This window comes from Carassius auratus, chromosome 19, assembly GCF_003368295.1.
Source record: "Carassius auratus strain Wakin chromosome 19, ASM336829v1, whole genome shotgun sequence".
NCBI lineage: Eukaryota > Metazoa > Chordata > Actinopteri > Cypriniformes > Cyprinidae > Carassius > Carassius auratus.
Window position 1 is genome coordinate 6,999,424 of NC_039261.1, and position 23,194 is coordinate 7,022,617.

Here is a 23,194-nt window from a genome sequence, read left to right on the forward strand (position 1 = left end):
CATATTTAGAAATGCCCACCTCATTTTGCTAAATTTTAATTTGCTTTGAAAATGTGTGTATTTTCTTTAAAACCATGTGTGCGAAGCGACCCAGTCTAAACCCATAAATGCTAATTCATGGCTGTTATTTGGTCCAGCTGATGATTCTTCACTATGATTTACTGATATTATGCATTAAGCAGCATGTGGTGTGTTTGCACTAAAGTACTTCATATTTTCAAAATTAGAACTTTCTGATTTCAGCCCTCTTTTAATTGCATCTAACCTACAGCATGGGCTTTATTTATGCTCGTATCCTTATAGGTTCTGCTATTATGCACTGGAACATCTCTTTGACTCGCATGCCCGTTTTTGGGTATAAACATGGATTTATGCCGTGAGTTAAAGCTTATGCTTATTACTTGTACCTTGCTTTGTATAATTTGGTTGAGTTATGGTGGGGAAATTTAAATGGTCTGCATAGTTCTCCAGTAGGTGCCTGCGTGATGTATGGCGTGCCAGTGTGCCGAGGGAGGCAGACCGCCAAATGTTTTCATAATGTTCATTTAAAAGTCTGATCATTCGCTTCCACCGTTTCTCGCTTTTGCAGCGCATATAGAAATATTTGACGCAGCAAGAAGTTCATCAGCAGCTGTAAAGTACTCAATCAGTTAGTTACTGTTGACGAATATAATGGCTCTAAGAAAAAGGCTTTTCATTTGCAGGTAAAATTGCATTTAGGAACTCGCTGTAATACAGTCATTGATTTTGTTTTTCCAGACGTGGAATTAGCATGCGAGCATGAACTGGTTGCCACTGCAGTGGAAATTCCACATCTCTATGGGTTTCAGGCCTGCTAGATAAACAGCAGAGCCTTTACGGACTGAGAGGTGTTGGTCGTGAGCGCGCCTAATGAGACTCGCTAGTTTGACTCCTATTTCTGCCCTGTAAGAATATGGTAAGCCGGGCTATTACAGACTTTTGAGATAGTTGCAAAAACGGCAGTAATGAGAGAGGACCGAGGAGCGAACCTGCTGGCGAACGGCGAGGAATGGGCCGTATCCTCCTGCCAATTAGCCCAATATTCTCCACTTGTATGGCACCTCCTTGCAGTAACCCCGAACCGGCACCAGAATAATCTAATTAGATCGAGAACACAAAAATGATCCCGGACCACTGGCAGAACGCACAATAAGGGAGCAATTTATTCTCACATGGTGTTAAAAAAGGAGGGAACGGTTGAGTGCAGGCCTGTTGTTTTTAGCGGATTGTTTCCGCGAGGCCTGCTCCATATGGTGTCGGAGAGGGGGGAAAAAAGAAGGGGGTAAAGAACAAGGGGCAGAGAGCTTCAGCGAAGCTGCAAAAACAAAACTTCTCCAGTCAACCCTCTCTAAATTAAAGGGTAATGCCAAGCACACCGCACACTCAGGAGTTGTTTGTTTAAAAAGCCAAACTGCATTAATCAACGTCTTCATCTTCATCGCTAACAGCATGATTAATCTGCTGTTTTTCCCTCCCCGCCATTCTTCTTTTTTTTTCTCTCTCTTTCTTTTTTAAAGTAATTGCCAATCCAATGAGCAGTTTTGACAGAGTGCTCCTGACCACATTGTTCACACATTGAGTGATGCCTGCACAGCGTCAGTGCACAGCAATATTATGCTTTTGGTTCAAAGCCCAGGTTCAGTTGAGTAGTGTAATACAGATCGTATTACTTGTTTCAGATACAATAATGCAGCTGCTTTAACCTGCAATAACTCTCTGCAACATTGGCGATCTTCTTCCCTCAGACCCTCTCAGATACACCCTGTTGGCCAGCTTTAACGTAGTTGAATGGCGCCTGGAGGCCATTGACAGGAGCCTCATGTATCCTGGCCGTGTCTTTGGCAAACACAAACAGTAGCCTTCTAAAGATCTCTCCATTTGTTTAGAGGAAGTCCCAGAGGCTTGTTACGCTCCCCAACCCCCTTCTCTTGTGGCTATCAGATGTTTATCCTCTACAAGGAGGGCAATTTACAAATGTAAGTGTTGTCACAACACAGGAGGAGACAAAAGGCGTCACGTTAGGCAAGGATGCACCTCAGTGTAAGAGCTCCATTATCTTGCAGATTAGAAGGGTTCAGGTGAATGTGGGAGCTTCTCTTAGTTTCATGTTGAGGGGAGGACTGAGGCCGTCCAGAGTGGCACAGCTACTGTTTGCTGTGATTTGGTTCCCTCCGTTCGGACTGAAGTTCAGGTCTCTCGCATGTCCAGACTCTTGTCTTTGATGATCTAAGATAGCTTTAGATGTCACATAATCAAACTTCAAATTATGCTGTTGAGATTTTCTTGTAGGGTTATGATCAAATGATAAAAGATGGTATCTTTTTATCTTTTTTTTGTAGTTTTTGATAACTTTTTAATCTTCCTTAAGCAGATTTTATTTTTGATTTCATGTTTTAAGCAATACATTTTCCACTGCTCATGGACAATGACAAGTGTGTTCTGATTGGCTGTTATAGTGCTGCATCACAGTATTGTTTGACTGCGAAATTGAAAGGGAAAATTGAAATGTTTTTGTCGTTTACTCCCCCTCGTGTCTTTCCAATAGTGTATGACTTAACTTTTTCTGTGGAACACAATAGAAGATATTTTGATAAATGCCCGAGTGTTTTGTTGCAGCGTTCTTTAAAATATCCTCTTTGTGTTGAGAAGAAAAAGTTATACAATATTTAACAGCATGAGGGTAAGTGAATTATTATAATTTTTGGATGTATTATACCTGTATTGCCACTCATATGTTTCATAGTCATTGGATTGCTGTCCTTTTCACACAGCTGTCTGTCATTGCCAATGTCGGTTTCAGTCAAAACAGATTTAACACTTAACTGGCAGACACGTCTAGATCTTAAACCTGCTAACTATCACTCAGGCATCAGTGACGCATCATCACTTCTTTCAGATTGCATCTTTGATAATGCAAACATTGGGATCGTCACTTGCATGAATGAGCAGTGGTTTTGCCTCAGATTTGTTGCCAAACTCCATAAACTAAAAGGACTAAAAGCATTAGGTTCAAGGCTGTTAATGCTGGCATGTCTAAAATTATGAAAAGGTTAGGGTAGTTCTTTCAAGTATTAGAGAAGTTTTGTAAAATAAAAAAAAACAAAATCTTATTTTTTAGGCGAAATGTGTTTAAAAGCATGTGTTAAGCTTTATTTTACATGTATTCGTTCACCTCATGAGCCCTGTTATGTTGTGTTCATATGACCAGTTAAATACTACTCATTTAGTAACCATCCCATTATTGCATGCTTTTGCTCGTTGACAGACCTTAAAAAGCAATCTATGGTTAATGGGTGCAAAAAAGTAATCAGAAGATTTTTCACATATCTTTCAGGCATAGTAGACCAGATGCTAACTGTCTGTGGTCAGACTTTGGCCTCAGATAGGCATCAGGCTGGAGGACAGGAAGAATGGAGTGGGTCTACTCTGTTAAACACAACACTAGTGAGAACTACAAGCTCCCTCTCCCCGTCTCCCAGACTGAACTCTGCTGGCTACACTTTGTCTTTGTCAGAAGAAGATATAGAATTAGTAGCTTACCAGGCATCCCTCCCCTCCCCATCACTACCCGCACCATCTCATAACTCTTCTGGCAGGCCTAAGGAGCTGGTTCCTCATCTGTGGAGGCCGCCACTCTCAACACCTATTATGGTCAATGGGCCTGGGTCCCTGTCAGGGCCTGCTGCCTTTTTGATTCACCACTTGCCTCGGATTCCTCCCCAGGTCGCCTTCTTTTTCACCATGTCTTCGACTTCCAGATAGGAGATAAAATATCCATAAACAGCACTTGAAAGAGAATGTAAATGTTTATAGGCTTCCTGCAAGACTTATCTGATATTGTTCTTATTTATATGTCGGGGCCAGTTGACTTGGAGGCGGTCAGGACGGCCGAACTGGAGCCAAGCAGCTTTAAGTGCTCCTTCGGCTCGGCTTTGCCAATTGCGGCATGGGGGAAAGATTTAAGCGGACAGTTGGATGGCGGAGGACCGATCCAGTGACACCAGGCTGGAAAGAATGTGGTAACAATACAACGTCCTGAGTCCTGCTACCTAAACTTCAATCCAGTCTATTATATGCCGTTATTTGGGCAGTCATTTCTTGTTCTTAAACTGCACCTATGAATCACCTGGGTCTTTCTCGCCTATTTGGCAGTTTTGAATGTATCTTGAGGTAGCTGGCAACAGCCTTATTTCAGGCCCACTTTTTTGCTCATATTTCTTCTTATTTACCAACTGTAAAACAAAATTTCAGATCTATTTCAAATGATCTTCTCTATCTCATTTGGAGACCTCGACTACTCTAAATTCACACTGCGTGACCAAATCTGACACCCTACGTTACCACTTTTCTGGCACTAAACGGCGCTCAGATTTCCCATGCAGTATAGCTATGCCATAAATCTGCGTGCTCCGAGTGTGTGCATGCTATAGCTAACTGAGGTGATGACTCTATAGGAAGCTGTTGAGCAGAGAGCCAGGCGCTTGTGTAGGCGTCGGGATTGGATTTGTCAATTGTGCTGATATGTTGAGGGTGATCCGAGCCCCAAGCGCTCCACTTTAGGTAGAGAGTTATTGTACAGAGGCTAAAATGTAAAACCTCTCTAGCAAACTCTTGCGTGCACTCACATGTACTTGCATGTACAGGCTTTACAGTCATTATATTGAGAGGAAATGTGTAATATTTGCTCTTATACAGGTACACAATTGCAGTGAGACCAATTATGGCACTCTAGCGCAGTGGAAACCACACATACGTGCATACAGGCATTATTACCTGACCTTTTCTCTGACAAAGCCTTTGCTATGGAGGTAGAAAGCAACATTTCACCTTTTCAGACAAAACCCACAGATCATGTGGGAAACAGGTTGCAAGAGCCCATAGGGTTGAAATTATATCCGTATTATTGAACAGGGCTCTAGACTGTGACAATTTTTTGAAAATGTGCTAGTACAAATTTGACCTGGTCGCATCAGAGCGAGTGCATGGTCTGCGCTGCTCCAAAGTGTCTGCTCCATACAGCAAGCATTGGAGAGCCATGATATATAGCAGCAGTCAGATCTTAGTATTCACGTGAAGAGAGGCGCTCCCAGGGCAGTCGCTTCAGGTGTAGAGCCTGGTTTTTAACACCGACTATAGTCTGGCTGCGTCAGCACGAGTGCTAAGGTGTGTGCAGCGTGCGGCAAAAATGATGTGAATATTGAGTTAATGATGACTGACGGAGGATTTGGTTTTCACACTAAAGTAAAGTTAAAGACCGCTTCTTGAACCAGAGAAGGTGAACATGTTGGTATTCTTCTGAAAAAAAAAAAAAAGGAAATTAAAAATTCAAGTCCTTTCTCCGACAGCCAGTTGAGTTTTACTTTTCTTTTTGTTTTTGATTTAAAAAGCTTGTTATCTTTTACCTCGCGTTACGCTATGGAGGCTAACATTCCTCAGTGTTTGTTAAGCATTCTGTAATTTATTAGTTGGTATATAATACAGCATGTGGTGTATGCCATGCCTCGTCTTATTTGTTTTGGTAATAAACGTTATGTAAGCTAGTTTGTCATATAGCCTAATGTTTTATTGTTGTTAACTTGTTAACTAGTTTTGTTTTAGTCTTAAAAAGTGAAAGGTGTCTAGATATATAAGCAATACAAACAATTTTCTTTTCTTATAAAACGTGACACCAAGATTGCAAAGGTGATAGTAAAAGCACACAAAGCTCAGCTTATAACACAGCAAAAGAGGAATTCCCAAAATTCAAATAAATAATCCTGGTGAAAAAGTTACCATATAACTATAAACTATGATAAAAGTCCATCAGCATGCATTGATTAATACCACGTTGTAGCAAAAATAAAATAAAAATTGTGACCAAATGTTGTGCTTGTGCGACCAGCTGCGAAAGTTATTCGCAAAAGAGTGATCGGGGGAAGAACGAGTCTAGAGCCCTGTTGAAATTTTCATGATTCTTTAGCAATTTTGTACGTTAATGTGAAGAAATTAAATATAGCCTCCTATAGCACACACTGACATCAAACATCAAAATATATATGAAAATATTTGTAAATATAAATGATGACTTATAGACTTGTTGGGCTAATTTTAATTTAGTATAATTAAAAATTGAGATGCTGTAAAATTATATTTAGTTTTTCTCCCTTAGCAAATTTTTTGTCACATGACTGGAATTTATTTGGTAAATGTGTTTCCATCGTGGTATGTGTGTGTGGGTTTTATTGAATAAAAATGTATCCACCTTCAGTGAGCCTGTAAGCTTTTTATGCACATTTTGTAAACCATTCAAATCTTTGCTTTTCCATTTTAATGCAATTTCCCAACATTTGCAAACAACTATGTGGGCAGAAACTCGGCTACTTTGTGTTCTGTACCAAACTGAATGTTATAATTGCTAGAGAGACTTGATTTGCCTATTTTAGTCAGTACTTCAGCTCTTTCGACATCCCTATCTCACAGTATTGTTACTATCTCTCACATAACAGGTGATCAAGCGTTCAAATCCTGCAGGAGTGTTCCTGTCTGGAGCAGGCCACGTTCACCCAGCCTAATGATATGTGGCCTACTTCTCATGGTAAAAAGGCAGTGTGACAGACAGTTTGTGTTATAGATAGCGGTGACTTCAGACCTCTGCATGTCTAAAGTATCATCTCCGTCCTCAGTTTACTTCAGCCGTCTTGTTTGGGGTGCCCTTTCTGCTAATAGTACGAATAGCTCAAGACCAAGTCCAGAGCAAATGAGGTGGCATATTTTTCCACCTTCAGGACATCTCACTCCAGCTTTCGGATGTTTTTTTATTTATTTGAGAAGTAACTGTACTTTTTCAGTCACAACAGGTAAATGTTAGTGCATTGCTACACAGGATTTTTTTCTGCTTCATTAAGCGTAGAATGAGGCAGAGTTCCCATGCTGAGAGAGACAGGCAGATACGTCTTTGCATAAGGATCACAGATGGTATCGGAGGGTGTGGTTGTTTTTATCAAACAGCTCGGATGACCAATCCGTCCTAAGGCTATACGGCATTTGAAAGGAGAATTATTGTACTAAGCAAATAGAGGAATCTTGTACAACCAGTGTGGTTAAACTGCTTCCCTTTACATAGAAAATACCACCCAGCACTATGACTTGATGCTCTTGTAGGTTGTTGGTCCTTTTTTAGTCTTGGCAGTGGTGAAAAAGCTGAATGTGTTTTATTTAGGCAGTTCGTAGTGTCCCAGGTAGCCTAGTGTGTGTGCAAGGGTGGAGATACAAAGAAGTAGCAACTAACAAAGAATATTGTCTGTGTGGAGAAGGTTTATTTGAACTATTTGTGAGCTACGCATTCAAAGGCCCTGCCTGTACCTTAACGCTAAGCTTCAGCAGCTTCTGTAACGTTCACCAAGGCAAATCTCAAGGTTAAAGCCTCATCGGTATGTTAAGCAAGTCTTTCCACACGATTATGTGCAAATATTTTCTCGCAGATGCCAGGTGACATACCTGAGTTCCTCTAAGGGTGCTTAACTGTGGCTAATCACTTCTGATCACGTTTTGGAATCTCTCCAGAGAGGCAGCAGAGAGACTCTAATACAACAGGTCTCGCTGTCACCAGGATCTGCTTCTGGTTGTGGTTCTCTGGGCAATGAGATAAAGATAATGGTTTTTATTTATCCTATAGTGGCTAGAAGAGATTTCCTCAGCAAGTGACATTTTGTAAACGATGTGGCAGACGCCAACCTTTGGCCTTTCACATTCAGCCGAACCAGTGTCAGTTTCTTAAAGGGATGTTCCAGTTTCATTACAAGTTAACTTGTTTTATGCGTCTATATATTCATGTTTGTTACTACAGAAAAGTTAATAAATAAAATATACAGTATCTGTTTGAAAAAGAACTAATAAATCCAAATTTTCATTTTTTTTTTTTTTTGTAATAAAAAAAAATGAATTGTGGTCCCACAAATGCAGTTAAAAATGTCGATTTATCTAAAATGTTTTTTCCATGTATCTTGTGAAAGTTCACAGATTTTACATAATCGTTATAAAAGTACACATAACTTCATGCATCAACTTGTGGATGTTCTTTTCAGTATTTTTAAACTGAGAGACAAATCAGAATTATTTTCTGTAGACAGAGCTTAACTTGACTTGAACCCGGAACATTCCTTTAACTTTGACTCGAACAAAGACCCCAAGCTTTGAAGTTTATTTTCAGACTTGCATGCAAGATATTGCTATTTCCGTGTGATACAACATGTAAACTCTCAGCCTTGTTTTTTATTTAGTCAGAGTCCCTCAGCCTTTTCTGTTTGTTTTGTGGAAAGTCAAGTAGTGGGTTTAAAATGGCTCGAGTCCTAATGAGATCGTGAGTGTCGCTTTAGAGAAGCCTGAGGTATGTCGCAACGTTTTGTGCTTTTAACTTCGAGGGGAAATGCATCTCAGGCTGTGGTTTACTGTTGGTTTCACACTGTAGCTGCAACGGCTTGCTTTGAATAGTAAAGAATATCATTGCAGCACAGGAGGAGGACCAACTTTATTTAAAACTTTCTATCTGTTCAACTTTCTTTGTTAAACTTGATGTTCAGTCATCTCAACTCGTCTGAAATCTCTGGGTATCTTCTCTTCAGGTGCGTCTCAGAGTGACTCCACGTTGGTGGGCTGCAATCAGCCGTTTCCTCCTGGGTAGGACATCGGGGAGATGTCAGCTCGTAAAAACCTCATAACCATTTCAATCATCAAGGTGCAGAGTAGGAAATTAAAGCTATTGTTCTGCCTACAGGGCTGTTTTAACTGTCTGCTAGTCCTTCATGGGAAAGTTAAAAAACACAGCAGAGCAGGAGCTGTTTCTGCTACTCCATAAACGGAGGAGTGTGAAAAGAGGAGAGCAGCCCACCGCAAGCAGAGCAGGGGGGAGAGCAGAGGAACCCGAGTAGAATCAGTGCCTCTGCTAGCACATTGTGCAATGAACAATCACGTCTTGACTTTTCCTGTTGCTTAATAAATATATATTTTTAGCTTGGTACTACAGCACTGCTGGAAGTGTTACACATGTGGTGTGACTTGCGTTCTGAACGGCAGAATTTTGAATTTCACTTGAGATTGCGAAATACTGCTTGCATGGTTTGGGAGTTAATTGGTGGGGCTGTTTTTATGATGACCTTTATTTCTTTTTGATTGTTGAATTGACGTGGCACTTTTAATGAAGATTATTCAGCAATCCATAAAGTTTCTCAACTCGCGTTCCAAAATCAAAATGCAAAAAAAGAGATTATATTTTGCAGAAAGAATGTATTACTTATTATATTAAAGAATATATTATATGAATTAATTTACATTTAAAAATTATTTGTATTTTTTTGTAACAGCATGAGAATTTGAGGATAATGTACGTTGTCTTGAAAAAATGGCAAAAAATATTTCTCGTTTCCAAAACATATTTTTAATCTCCATAATCTTTAATCGAAATGCTTAGCTTGCTCTTCATCTAAAAAAAAAAAAAAAAGGTCCTTTTCTGCTGATGTCTCTTGAGCCATGTGAAGCAATAGCACAAAAGTTAGTTAGGCAATGTTTTTGCATATCCTCATTTAATCTGGGTAATTTCTGGTATACAATGCCCACTGTTCTCTATCCACGGAGTTCCCAGTACATTAGTCCTGCCCTACTTTTTTTTTCTTCATTAAACGTTTCGCTCAGACATGTCACATTCTGGATGTAAAGCGTGTTGCGACCGGCAGTTCACGTAAACGTAAAAAAAGCAGCCATTTCTCAGGTCCTTTAAGTTCCACAAGGTCTTTTTTCCCATCTGTCTCTCCTTCCTTTCTCTCTTTCTTTTCACACGCACGCGTACACGCACACTCTCACACACGGTGGCGTTGGCGGAAGCCTGTTATCTGCAGTTCTCTCTAGAGCGCGTGATCCCTGCCCCTCTCTGGCAGCTCGGGGCCTGTGATCACAGGAAGCTTAAGGGAAGCAGTTGTTCTCTGTTGTCTCCGGTTCTAGCGTGCGCTGATTGAGTGCACAGAGGCCAGGTCATTCAGACAGGGGCCTCTGCTCCTCCCCCTCCCCGCTGCCTGACTGGAAGCCCGACTGGGGAGAGATTTGGGCAAGGCTTGGTAGAAAGTTCTTTTTTCTGTTTTGGTATAATGACACTCTGACCAGAAGGTTCTGCGTCTTGCAAATTAAGCAGGTAGTTGTGAACAAGGCGTCTGTGTGCTGGATGGTCACGTGCTAATTTGAAATGGAGTCTGATCACAGCTTTTTTTGGGAAATTCAAAGGTTTCTGGTTAGAGGTTGGCCGATATTAGCTGAGAAGCAATTTTGTAGTTTAGCTGTGTTTTGTAGAAATGTTTCATTCTATGTTAAAGTTTTATTTATTAGTGCTGCACTTCCTTACAAACTTAACAATAATGACTTAACCTTAAAAAAAAATGGCAAAATATTGTTCAAATAAATTCAATGTGGTTCATCACTACTGACTTCTGTTTTCACATGATTTGAAATATATAAAAAGGAACAGAAATAAACTCAACTCAAATCTTTTTGCCTTTTTTTGTCATGGCATTTTGAATATTATTTGTCCATCATACACATGAATATTATGCTGTTCTGATGTGATTTATTGTGCTTTTGTGTTTCTTCTGCACTTACTGCTTAAATGTATGGGGGCGGTAAGATTTTTAGATTTTTCTCTTATGCTCTCAGAGGCTGCATTTATTTGTTTAAAAATGCAGGAATAACAGTAATATTTTGAGATATTATTACAATTAAAAAAATGTCTGTTTTACTATTCTACTTCAAAATGTAATTTATTCCTATAAAAAGACAGCTGGATTTTGAGTTTTTGAGCCATTACTCCAGTGTCACATGATTTTTTTTTTTTTTTTTAATCATTGTAATATGCTTATTAAGTGACCAAGAAACATTTCTTAGTATTATTAATGTTAAAAAGTTTTTGTGAAAACCATGCTAGTTTTAAAGGATGCTTTGAGGAATAGGACAGAATATATTTGAAATGGAAATCTTATGTTTTATAATTACTGTCTTTACTGTCCCTTTTGATAAATTTTTATGTATCCTTGCTGAAAAAAATAAGAATTAATTAATGATCCAAAACAACCAAATGGTAATGTAAGTAATATGATCAAGTATTAAATATTTTTTTTTTTGAAAACAAAAGCATCTACTAGTAAATCACTAGTGCTGGTACATGAAACCTTGTAGCGGTTTCCTCTATATTGAAATTATGTGAAACTTGTGATGAAATAATATGATGAAATATTGGACTATCTGTCAAGCATGTTTTGGTCGAGTGCAACAGGTCCACATGTTCTGCAGTTTGACTTTAGTTCAGTTGATTAAGAGAAGAAGTGGAGGGTGGGGGGTTAAAACCTTGCCAACATCGCCGAAGGCAACAGTTTTTGGTGTTGTTTCTTTGATGTGAATGAGTTCTCATGAATAAACATGAAGGGGGTTGTGTTGGTTGTATTGTGTACCGTTGACATGCCACGTAAAAAAGGGAAGAAAAAGTCACAGAGAGGCAGTTAGTCACGGGCCCTTCTTATTGAGCACGACACCCTTTCACAAGCTGCATCATGGAAGGAAAACAGGGGGTGAAGAGAATTATGGGAAAAGCTCTTTATTTTTGACATGCCAACCCCTCCTCTCTCCTTACTCCACAAACACACTCTCTCTCTTTCTGACGTTTTGTACTTTCTCCCTCTCACATACTGAAATGACACATCGCTTAAGGTGAGGGGACTTCCTGTCTCAGAGTTGTAAATGAGTTGTATGTTTCCAGGCTGGATGACTCCACCACAAACACGTAGGAATGAAATCATCCCCTGCAGGTCTGTCAACTTTAAACCTTCTGTTTAACACACAACAGTAGTTTTGTATGAAGATAAAAGATGCAATGAGGTACAGCAAACTATTAATGAAAGCTGAAATGCACTTTTGTGATTTTATGTAGAGCTTTTCAAATCTGTTGTAACTCCAGAATCATAAAACCTGGCTATCTCCACAGGTTTTAATGAAGGACACCATAGTCTGCTCTTTGCTGTTATTTTTCCCTATTTTTTCCATTTTGCATGCTGATATTTCAAAGTCAGTGGAATATTGGGCGTAGCACAGATCGGCGTTCCCGGACATCTGTATGGAGACAGATTTTGGCAGTCCACGCCTCCTTCAAAGGCCTTCGTGTTGCAGTGGCAGTATTCGTTTTTTTTTTTATCTTCTTCCTCTCGCACTTTGAGGATGGGAGGAGATTAGTATGCCGCTCCATACAAGCGCACACACACACACACCCTCTGAAGAAAGCCCTGTGTTCTGGCAGGCCTGTTGAGTTATTTCAGTCTCTAAAGATGTCTCCTCACTTCTTGTTTACATTAAAGGTTGAATCCCTTGTTGAGAGGCTGCCTACGTTCCACACTTTTTCGTTTGATATTCAGCTCTTCCTTGTAGAATCTGTATCCTGATATTTTGCTTTCTGTTGATGACTAGATGCTGCTTAAGAGGAACTCAAAAGATGAGATCATCCAAAAGAGATTATGGTTGCTATGGTGATAACATTTTCTTTATTTGTGTATGACACAGAAACGTAATGTTTTCGCCACTGGACAGCAACATTAGCAATATCAGACTTAAAAGTTAACTGGGAGTGCAGGATATGGTGCCAAACCGGAAATGTGTGTTATTATACAGCCGTTTCTTATAGAAAATACATAATTGTTTCATTGTGTTAAAGACCATGTGAACATGCGAACTGGGTTTAAGTCCCTCCGTGTTAGCTTACATATTTTTTTTCCCGCAAGATAACTGACCAACAAATATTGTTGACTCAACCTGAACTACAAAGACTCTTTCTTTCTTTCTTTCTTTCTTTCTTTCTTTCTTTCTTTCTTTCTTTCTTTCTTTCTTTCTTATTCTTAACCTGACTTAAGGGTGTTTTATGTAGTTTTTTGTGTATTGTTTTGTTTAGATTTTGTTAGATTTTTGTTTTGTTGCTTGTTTTTTGATGTTTTTGCTTTGCTTTGATATGCTCTTTTTTTCTTTCTTTCTTTCTTAACCTTTCTTTACAGCATTTTATTTTGATTTTTGTTTTGTTGCTTGTTTTTTGTTTGCTTTGCTTTGATATTGTTTGTTTCTTAACCTTTCTTTAGGGTGTTTTATTTAGAATTATTTTTTGTTTTGATTTATTTTGCTTTGCTTAGATATGCTCTTTTTTCTTTCTTTCTTTCTTTCTCTCTCACTCTTTCTTTCTCACTCTTTCTTTCTTTCTTTCTTTCTCACTCTTTCTTTCTTTCTTTCTTTCTTTCTTTCTTTCTTATTGTTATTCTTAACCTGTCTTTAGGGTGCTTTGTTTAGATTTTTGTCTTGTTTAGAATTTGTTAGATTTTTGTTTTGTTGTTTGTTTTTTTATATGAATTTCTTTCTTTATATAATTTATTAAAATTATATATATATATATATATATATATATATATATATATATATATATATATATATATATATAATATATATATATATAATATATATTATTTATTTTTTTATTTTTCACTTTTTTTTTTTTTTTAATATAATGGATATGATGCATTTTGGTATGCAGTAAGAGCCCTGAGGCTTGCTGTCATGATGCCATGAAGACAGAGTGGCCCTGCTGTCTCTAGCTGCCTGTTGCATCCTCAAAGTCACTTATTCACGGCACGAGAGCTACTCTTTCTCTCAGTTTCTATGGAAATGCCTGCTTGCTTGATTGGCTTTTCCAGATTGCACAGGAGATTTCAGTGTTTTGCTAACGGACTAACAAAAGCGGATGCAAATAAAGTAAATTGAATTTAATTAAAAAGTAAGGTTGATAGAATTTCTTCCACAGCTTACTATGCTTTTATCTAATGCTGTCGGGTTTCTCTTAATCAGTATAATTCAAGGAAAGAAAATCCATTTTCAGATGTATGTTAGAGGAAAAAATAGAGCACTTAAATGAAATTGACTCAGTGTCACACAACTTGCTAGTTATCTTGTTTTAGAGGCAATTATTTCTTTGCCATGTTTTAGCCCAGGGTCAAATGAATGTGCCACACAGCTGTATGGTTCATATGTGAAAGTGTGTGTATCACCCAATTTGAAGGGTGGATAAGGGTGATGTGGTGTGGGGGGCCACTGACTCAGAGCCCAGTTCCTTCTCCTGACATTTTGCCTTAATGATAATTAATTGCACTGCTTCTATCTAGCATCTCACATATGTGTTTTCCATAGACCCTCCACATACTTGAAACTCTGCTTCACAGACAGTAATGTGATTTATTCCTAATGTTACAAACGAGATTAAACTCCTCTGCAAGATGGATCTGGGTCCTTTGAGTCCTTTCTCACCGCAAAAGACTGCGGTGGTGACATCATAAAGGATGGGAGGAATAATAAAGGAGACGGTACAAGGTGGGATTGTGGGATGGCTAGGGGAACACTTTTATGACGACTCGCTCTTAGACGTGACCGCACACACATGGTATGCCTGACGGATCCGAGTCGTGGCTAATTGCCATGTGTGCTGTTGAATATACCATTGTTAGAATGGAAAGCAGGGCCTGTTTCATTTTAAAGTGACGTTCTTCTAGTTTTTTTTTCCATGTCATTCTCCTTTTGTAGCCCCGAAAACTTGATTATTGGCAAATCCCAGAACATGCAAGTAAAATCAAACAGAACCACAGTTCTTTAGCTCTGCCGTTGCTGTGATCGTACCAGTTACTCATGTATAAATGAATTCCTCCACACTGTCTTTGACCCATGAAAGAAAGCAATTTGAGCGTATAGTTTGTCTCTCTCTTTTTTTTTTTTTATGTCTATTGCTTCAATTTATGATGCCGGTAAATAAAGGATGCAAAATGAGTCTCATCATTTTAGATCTTGGGAACTCAATATTCCGCCTGACTGATCAGTGGCGCGTGTGCCCGCACAACTGCTTTAGTATTTATATGAGGGAGCGTTAGCATGCGTGTGTGTGTTTGTTTGTATAGGGTTTGTTATTTAAGACTTCACTCCGATCCACCCCTGACGGATTGAAAGCGCAGGGCTGAATTATGAGGGGAGGTTTGGGTAATGTATTCTTAATAAACTGACTTTCTGGGTGGAGAGCTCGGAGTGACCCAGGCTGCAGCGCTCCATGGGGTCCTCCAGCTGTGTGTGTATCTCCGCTCCCATGTGATCCTCCTGGGACCGCGATGTAGAGAGGATTACATCTGAACTCACAGTGAAATATGGAGGGACACAAGTCTGGGGCCAAAATAAAGTAGCTATGGGCTGTCTCGAGTAATTGACAGTTTGTTCAGTTTAGTCAGGAATGGCTCGTTCGGAAATGAAAATTCGGCAATGAATGTTGTTCCAAAACAGAACAAGTTTCTTTCTCAAAACATGAACAGAGAAATGTTAAAGATTGTACTGATCACTATTTTTCATCTGGCTGAATAGGCATTGAATCTTTTATAAAAAAAAAAAAAAAAAAAGGAAACTCTATAAATGTATTATAAACCATATGATAGTTTGAACAACAAACTGAGAGTTAAAGTCATTCCTTTGGCCTGTGTGTACAAAGTTTCAGCTAGAGATTGTTCAATGCAGATTTAATTGTCAGATTATTAAATAATATAGATTTCAGTTGTATATTATTTAACGTGTTTGGTGATATATTGAATATAAGCAGTATCGTCTGTTTGTGATGAATTTGATGACAGTTTAAACGAATGCAACATAGTAAATAATGCAATGTTTTTAAAGTGCTTTTATTTGCCTATAAGTGACTAATTGCCAAGCTGAGGCTTGAGGCAGAATTTAAACTTAAGTTAGATTTGCAAAGTTTAATACACAGGCCTATCAGTTCAAATCATTCATTCAATCATTTTAATTTCTGTCAACATGCTTTATAAATACTGTCAAAAGCTGAAAATAATAATGTATATACTGAACTGTCATGTTTAACTGTACAGAACATTTCTTATCGTTAAAGAAAGGGTTTTATCATCTTCCCGGTGTGTTTGTGTTTGTGTGTGTAGGTGTGTTTTTTTCAAGCAGACTCATTAAGCAGTAATCTCTTGCTACGCAACACCTTGACACACTGAACTAAACCCAAGCAACTGTAATGAGCACACACGGTAAAGAAATGCGCAAAACACAAACATATGTAGAAATAATTTGTACATTTACTACCGCCACCGCCAGTTCTAACTTTAACCACCTGGACATTGTCTGGACTCCACAAATCTTCTTCCTAGTGGGAACGACTTAGAGCCAGAAGTTAAACCCTACCACTAAAAATCTCATCCGCGCTGACCAGATTGTGCCGGATCGCTGAGGAAATCCCCTGTATTTGTTGTTGTGTTTGAAACAAGATCTGCTAAATGAGTTTGACAAGGAAGATGACATATTTGGAGTCACATTGCCTCTTCACAAATGAGGCTCTGTGAGTATGTGGCCGGCCATTTTGATACCAGAGATGGGCCGACAGGAAGCCAGCCAGTGCTGACTTTTTCAGTGATAGCTGCCTGTGCGATGTTAGTGGAGTTTGTGTGGATGTAAAACCATGGCAAGTGGCCGTCACAGCGTAAGTTTGCAACTCAGCCATCCGCTTTTTATCTGTAGTTCATTTTGGATCATTGTGATGTTGTGAAACATCCATCAGATACGAACTGTTTTGAGTTGAATTGTTAAGTGTCTGTAGTGCCTTTAAGTGCTTGCAGATGCTGGAAGTTTAATAAATGTGTGACATGACATTTGTGCATCGATATGCATATCTGTATAATTATTTATATTAATATATTAATTGAATTAAATATATTCATTGTATATATTATCACATATAATAATTTTATGCATAAGAATGTTTTTAATTTCTGAATGAATTTGATAATTGATTAATATTTCTTACGGAAAAATATAATAATTCCCCAAAATTGAGACAAAATATGGGTCTGTTTAGCCTGTTTAACCATATACAGAATATTTTTAAATATTGAAACTTTATATATATATATAACTTTGCACACATGCAAATGACTCATTCTGTTCTTCAGCATGCAAAATTAGCATCAGCTGGCATGTTAATTGAACGATCCTGATGTGTCACACTTGTCATTAGAGCGTTTTTCTCCACAGGAATGTTGCATCGCAGCATTGTCAGTTTTGATCGTGTATACACTGTGTTTGTGTGTGCGTGTGTGTGTGATTAAATCACACCAAGCTTTTTCATCACCTTGTCACAGTGACAGTGATGAAACGCCTGTCGACAGGTAGATTTCTCTGATAAAAAAACAAATGTCAAAACATAATATAGTAGCTTTAAATCATGTGGCTGATGAAAGCAATTGACAGCATTTTGTTTATTCACATCTCTAAGACCCCCTGGAATTCTTCACTTAGTTAACACTCCCGTACACCGTTTGTAAGCTAGTTGTAGTAATGGCGCTTATCAGAGCCCGATGACTGAGCTTTGACTCCTGTCATTAGATTGCATTAGCTGAAGTGTCATAGAGCGCTCGAGGGACAGCCCTGCTCCATCTTCTGCTCTGTATGCAGACAGAGGCCGCCGTCGATCCATTCACCCCCTCCTCGCTTTTTTTAATTAAGAAAATTGATTGTCCTGTCCTTTTCAAAAAGCATATTATACTTTTTATTAAGTAAGTTCTTGAGTAGGCACAATAACAGAAGAGAAGCAGTTTAATATAGGAAAGGAAAAGAAGGTGGGGGTGGATAGTGAACTAGTGATTTGAATTGACTGGTACGGGAACGCAGCAAATGCCTGGGAGCTATAAAAGCAGATTATTCGGTTTCTGATGGCAGCCTGGAATGGTAATGTCTCACCGCTTCCTCTGCAAGTTTTAATGTAATTGTGCACCATATCAGGTATTAAAAACTTTTCTTGTCCTCCCACTCCATTCTTTTTTTTTTCTTTCGTTCCATGTTGGTTAAGATGTTCCTTAGTATTCAATCCTGAAAGCAGGGCTGTACCTTTTATTCTCAGAAATTGAGAGACAGTAAAAGGAAAATGTGAATTGGAAAGTGTGTCTGTTCAGTAGTAGATCAATAGCTTTCTAAATACGTCCTGTAGCCTTATATGCTATACAAATTTTACATGAAGTTATTTTGATCTGCAGTTTAGTAGCAGGGATCAAGTTGTTTAGACTTGAACTGCTTTTACCTTGAACTGATTTGACTGAATCGTTGAAAAAAAGAATTGCTCACAAATCTGTTATTTTAGTGGCTTGTGGGCATGTTTACTCACCGGCTGTACACAAAAGTAATAACCAGCAGATGAAACATTTTATAGCACAGCATAAATAAAAAAAAGTGTATATTCATGACGGATGTGAATTGCATATTTTATAATTCTGGTTCTGATTTTTCTCCTTTAATGATTCTTTTAGTAATTTTTGAGGAAGAATTTTTGGGTGCTAAGGAAAGTAATTTATATAACTTTAATTAGTCAAATATCGGGATCATGTAAGATTTCAACAGCACAGATATATATACCGTAATTCCTCAAATAAAAGCCGGGGCCTTTATTTACCTGAACTGCAGAAGTTAACAGGCTTTTATTTGAAGGCAGGCCTTTATTTTTTAGCGTTCCAGTGGACAGAGATCATAACATTAGCACAGAATTCAGTTCAGAATCAATCACCAAAAGAATCAGTTCGGTTCAGTTTATTTGACTACCGGTTTTGATTTGAGGAGTTATGGTAACTGTGTTTCAACAGACTTTTTAATGACATTTCATGGACTTATTATAGGTGGCAAAAAATAAATCCAATTCAATTAATTCAGTGTGTGATGTGCTCTGTTCTCATTTTAAAGCACTTTATCATCATCATCATCATCATCATTTATATATCTATGACTTTTGTAGCCTGGAAAATACAGTTTTAAAAGTTTTTCATGACATTGGGACCTGTTTGCAATGCATCAAATCACATGTACAGGATCAACAAATGCCTAATCTTGCTGTGTGGTGTGTAATTAGCATTTAGTTTATTTGTCATTCTCATCAACATGTTTCAGATCCGTTATAACGTTGATTGCGTTTCTTGATATGATTAAATAATGATGTGCCGTTTTTGGATGTATTGTGACAGATTAAGAATGTAGGCTTTCAAGAACCGGCATCAGCCATTAGTTGCATCTTTTCTACCGCCAGTCACACTCGATTCAGACACCACTGATACTTGAATACATTTCTATAAAACACAATCTCTTTTAGGGGTAGTAATATGACACAGACAGGCATCCCGCTGTAGTGGGTTTAGATGCTGTGAAGCCTCAGAAATCGCAGAGTGTGGAGGGTGAGAGTGTTAGAGATGCTGTCAATGATATGATAGGGTGTGGTTATATTTATGATTCAATTTTCGAGGTTTTTATTAACTTAGCTCTGGTTAAGGTGTGGCCCCTCTGCAAAGCATGAATTGCTTTATTTAATATCCATTTGCATCACGGACTAAATGAGGAAATTGCTCTCGACGGTCTGTCGAAATAAGACAGGCCCCTGTTTTGTTAAATCATGAGAAACTGTAATTGCCCTAAATTGAAATTGGCCAACACGCACACCATCTTGCAAATGCAAAATGATGTTTAACTTAGCACAGTGCTAAACCTTTCATAGAAATTCACTTGTGATAGCAGGAGTTTGTGCCAAGGGAAAGTCTAGTTAATAGTGCGATTTGCCTGCTATGAACAAACACGCATGACCTCATTGAGTTCTGATGGAAATTTTTCGCTATGAATCACTTTATAAATTCCACATTTTTTTTTCTCTCTCTCTCCCTATCATCTTTGATTTTGCTAACTGATTAAAATGTGTGTCTCTAAGCCACATCAGTGACATAAGTGCGCAGATTTTATTCATTAAAACATCATCAACAAAGGCCGGCGCCGACATAGTCACTGATATTAGAACCTCATTGCTGTGCTGTTTATGGATTGAGCTGGAACAGCAGAACCGTTTCTAGGGCATTCCGTCTATGATTGTCAAAAATCAAAGAACAACTGAGAAGCTTTTATAGCAGAATAGACGCACGCCATTGGCTCCAAAATTGTTTTTAGCATGTGAGCAGTCGGAACCACACATTGAGCGAGTTACTTCTAACATCGCTCTTCTCTTTTCTGGGTTCCAGATATGGTGCGGAAAAAGAATCCCCCTTTGAGAAGCTTCGGCGGTGAAGAAGAGGAGGGCGAGGCGGTGGCGGCCGAGGCCACGGGCCCAGAGAGCGGGAACGCAGTGAGCCAGGCTTCAGAGCCCGACCGGGCTGTGGGTGAAGAACAGGAGGAACCGTCCTCCCCTGGCCCCATCAAACCAGACAGGCCTGACTTGCATTTCTCAAGCCACAACCTGGCAGCATCTTACTCCAGCCACGAGGGCACCGATACCGAACCGCTGGACTCTACCGCCTCCCCAACGAACTCTGATCCAGATGAGAGAGGAGACTGTGAGGATGACCGGAGTGGTCTAAAACCCAGCACCCAGTCAGGCGGCGTCATCGTACAGGGCTGCACCAGTAACGGAGAGGAGCGGGACGCCACACACAGCCCCCTAGCATTGCTGGGCTCTGACAGCCCTCGTGGTGCAGCTGTCGAAGGCTCTAAAGTTCCTCCTGTTACACTTCATCCACAGAGGCCCATTGGGGGAGCGGAGGACGCCCCTAGCCCTCTGGGAGCTGAGACTGGAGCACCTCCACCCACCTCACCCAAACTACAAGACTTTAAGTGCAACATTTGTGGGTACGGTTATTACGGCAATGACCCCACGGACCTGATCAAACACTTTCGTAAGTACCATTTGGGCCTGCACAACCGGACACGGCAGGACGCAGAGCTGGACAATAAGATTCTGGCACTACACAACATGGTGCAGTTCACAGCTCAAACACAGGCCAAAGATTCAACGCGCCTCCTCGGCCAATCAACTCAGAGCAGCTCTGCGGCGGAAGCAGGGTCACCCAGATCCTCTGTACTTAACGGCACCTACGACGTACAGGTAATCACAAAGCAGAAGAGAGGGGAGAAATGTTGTTTACATGTTTGCAGGATACATGTTCATTAAATATTATAATAAAAGTACAGTGACACTTTAATAAAGGGACCAATTCTCACTATTAACTAGTTGCTTATTAGCATGCCTATTATTAACATATTTTCTGTTTATTAGTACTTATCAAACGCACATTCTGCATGACCATATTCCACATCCTTAATCCCACTACCCAAAACCTAAACTTAACAACTACCTTACTAAGGATTAATATGCAGCAAATTAGGAGTTTATTGAGGCAAAAGTCGTAGTTAATTGGTTGTTAATTGTGATAATTGGATCTTAAAATAAAGTGTGACCAAATGTACTAATAAGTAGTGAAAAAAAATAAAATCTTTCTGAAAATATGAACTATTCAAAATTTTGGGATCAGATATTGTTTTCTGTCTGGCAAGGTGAGTAAAATATTTATGGTAACACTTTAGAATGGGGAACACTTATTCACTATTAACTATGACTTTTTCCTCAATAAATTCCTAATTTGCTGCTTATTAATAGTTAGAAAGGTATTTGATAAGTTTAGGTATTGGGTAGGATTAGGGGTGTAGAATAAGGCATTAATATGTGCTTAATTACTACTTATAAATAGCTATTATTCTAGTAATATGCATGCTAATAAGCAACTAGTTAAGAGACCCTAAAATAAAGGCTTACCACATTCATAATTTAAATTAAAATGCTGTTCTTTTCAGATTTCTATTCTTAAAGAATCTTGAAAGCACAGTTTCCACAAAAATATTAAGCAGCACAAATAAAAGAAATGTTTCTTGAGTACTAAATCTACATATTAGAATGATTTCTGAAGGAGCATGTGACACTGAAGAGCGAAGTAATAGTTGCCGAAAGTTCAGAATTGCAACAGAATTAAAACAGAAAAAGTATTATTACAATTATCCATATTTTAAAATAATAATGTTTTACTTTATTTTTGATAAAGTAAATGTATCCTTGGTAAGCATAAGAGACTTTTCTTTCAAAAACATTAAAAACACTTACCAGCCCCAAACTTTTAAATGGTAGTGTGCATATTATGTGTATTGTATCACCTGTATTGAAATCAGATTAATCACTCCTCTGCTTTGCCTGTGAAATGATATTTAATGATACATGGACTTCTTTGGAGCGTTCCAAGTCAGTGAATTGTGAAGGCTCGTTTTAGTTAAGATTCTGCCTCGGAAGGCAGCTGCCTATGTAGGAAGCAAGTTGGCCTTATAGTTTTGGAGCAGTGCTGTAGTCAGACCCATGGGTCATTAAGGCTTAAAAATGATGCATGCACATGCAGCTGTGAAACTTAAAATTTATGTCACATAAGTAAAACCACTAGATGGATGGCAACTGTACATGATGCATGCAAAGTCATGCACACGAACAAACTCACACACTGATGAATATTGGCTGCATTAGTTTCAAAATGTTGACTAGCCCTCATAGAGTCTGTATTTGTTCATGCATGTGTTATAAAATAACGTCATGAATTAGCGATCAAGCTGCTCCATTCAAATTCATATGCAAGCATCATATGTCATGTCACCTTGGTGATTTCTGATTTATGAAAACAAACAAACAAAAAAAAAGTGAAGGAGATTAGTCTGGATCATGCTGGCACACTGTATTTGGCTTTGTTCTGTGACTTTGGCTGATTTATCGTAGCGCTAGCCTCAGTGTATCATGTTTAAATGGACCATTATGAACAGTTGCCTGCTTTGCACATGTGCATGTACTCAATCAAGCAAGCACACAACGCAGCTTAGAGTACCTGATGTTTTTTTTCTTCTAATAACACCGGCCACAATCTTTTTCAATTCAACATCAGCCTGTCTACAAATTGTCGCAATACCGTATAAATTCTTAGGAAAAAAGTTTGAATAATGGGTCTATTCAGAATTCATTCCTAGTGGAATTTTCCATGCAGTAATATCGACGACTGCGATTTCTCATTTTCCCAATGAAAAAAGGGGGGAAAAAGAGCGTAGGGAAGCTGGTGAGGGGAGCCAGTGAAAACACAGGAGTCGATTTATTTTAAACGATGGGCAATGAACAGATGTCATAGTCATTTATCTGCCTAACTTTCACCACGATTTCACTCTTCACTTCAACAATGTCATGTTTACAATTTAAGCGGCATATTTAAGTTTG

The 23,194-nt window shown here is 38.8% G+C and overlaps 1 protein-coding gene across 5 annotated transcripts in view; it reads left to right on the forward strand.

Annotated features, from left to right (window-relative positions):
- trps1 (trichorhinophalangeal syndrome I) overlaps nt 1–23,194 on the forward strand; it is a 115,559-nt gene that overhangs the window by 7,120 nt on the left and 85,245 nt on the right. For 4 of the 5 annotated variants that reach the window (XM_026288592.1, XM_026288596.1, XM_026288595.1 and 1 more), the window contains exon 3: nt 20,145–21,004. In XM_026288592.1, the coding sequence (XP_026144377.1) occupies nt 20,145–21,004 (860 nt within the window). Of the gene's footprint in view, nt 1–11,124; nt 11,841–20,144; nt 21,005–23,194 lie in introns of those variants that run through there. The other variant, XM_026288591.1, reaches the window with a different exon arrangement.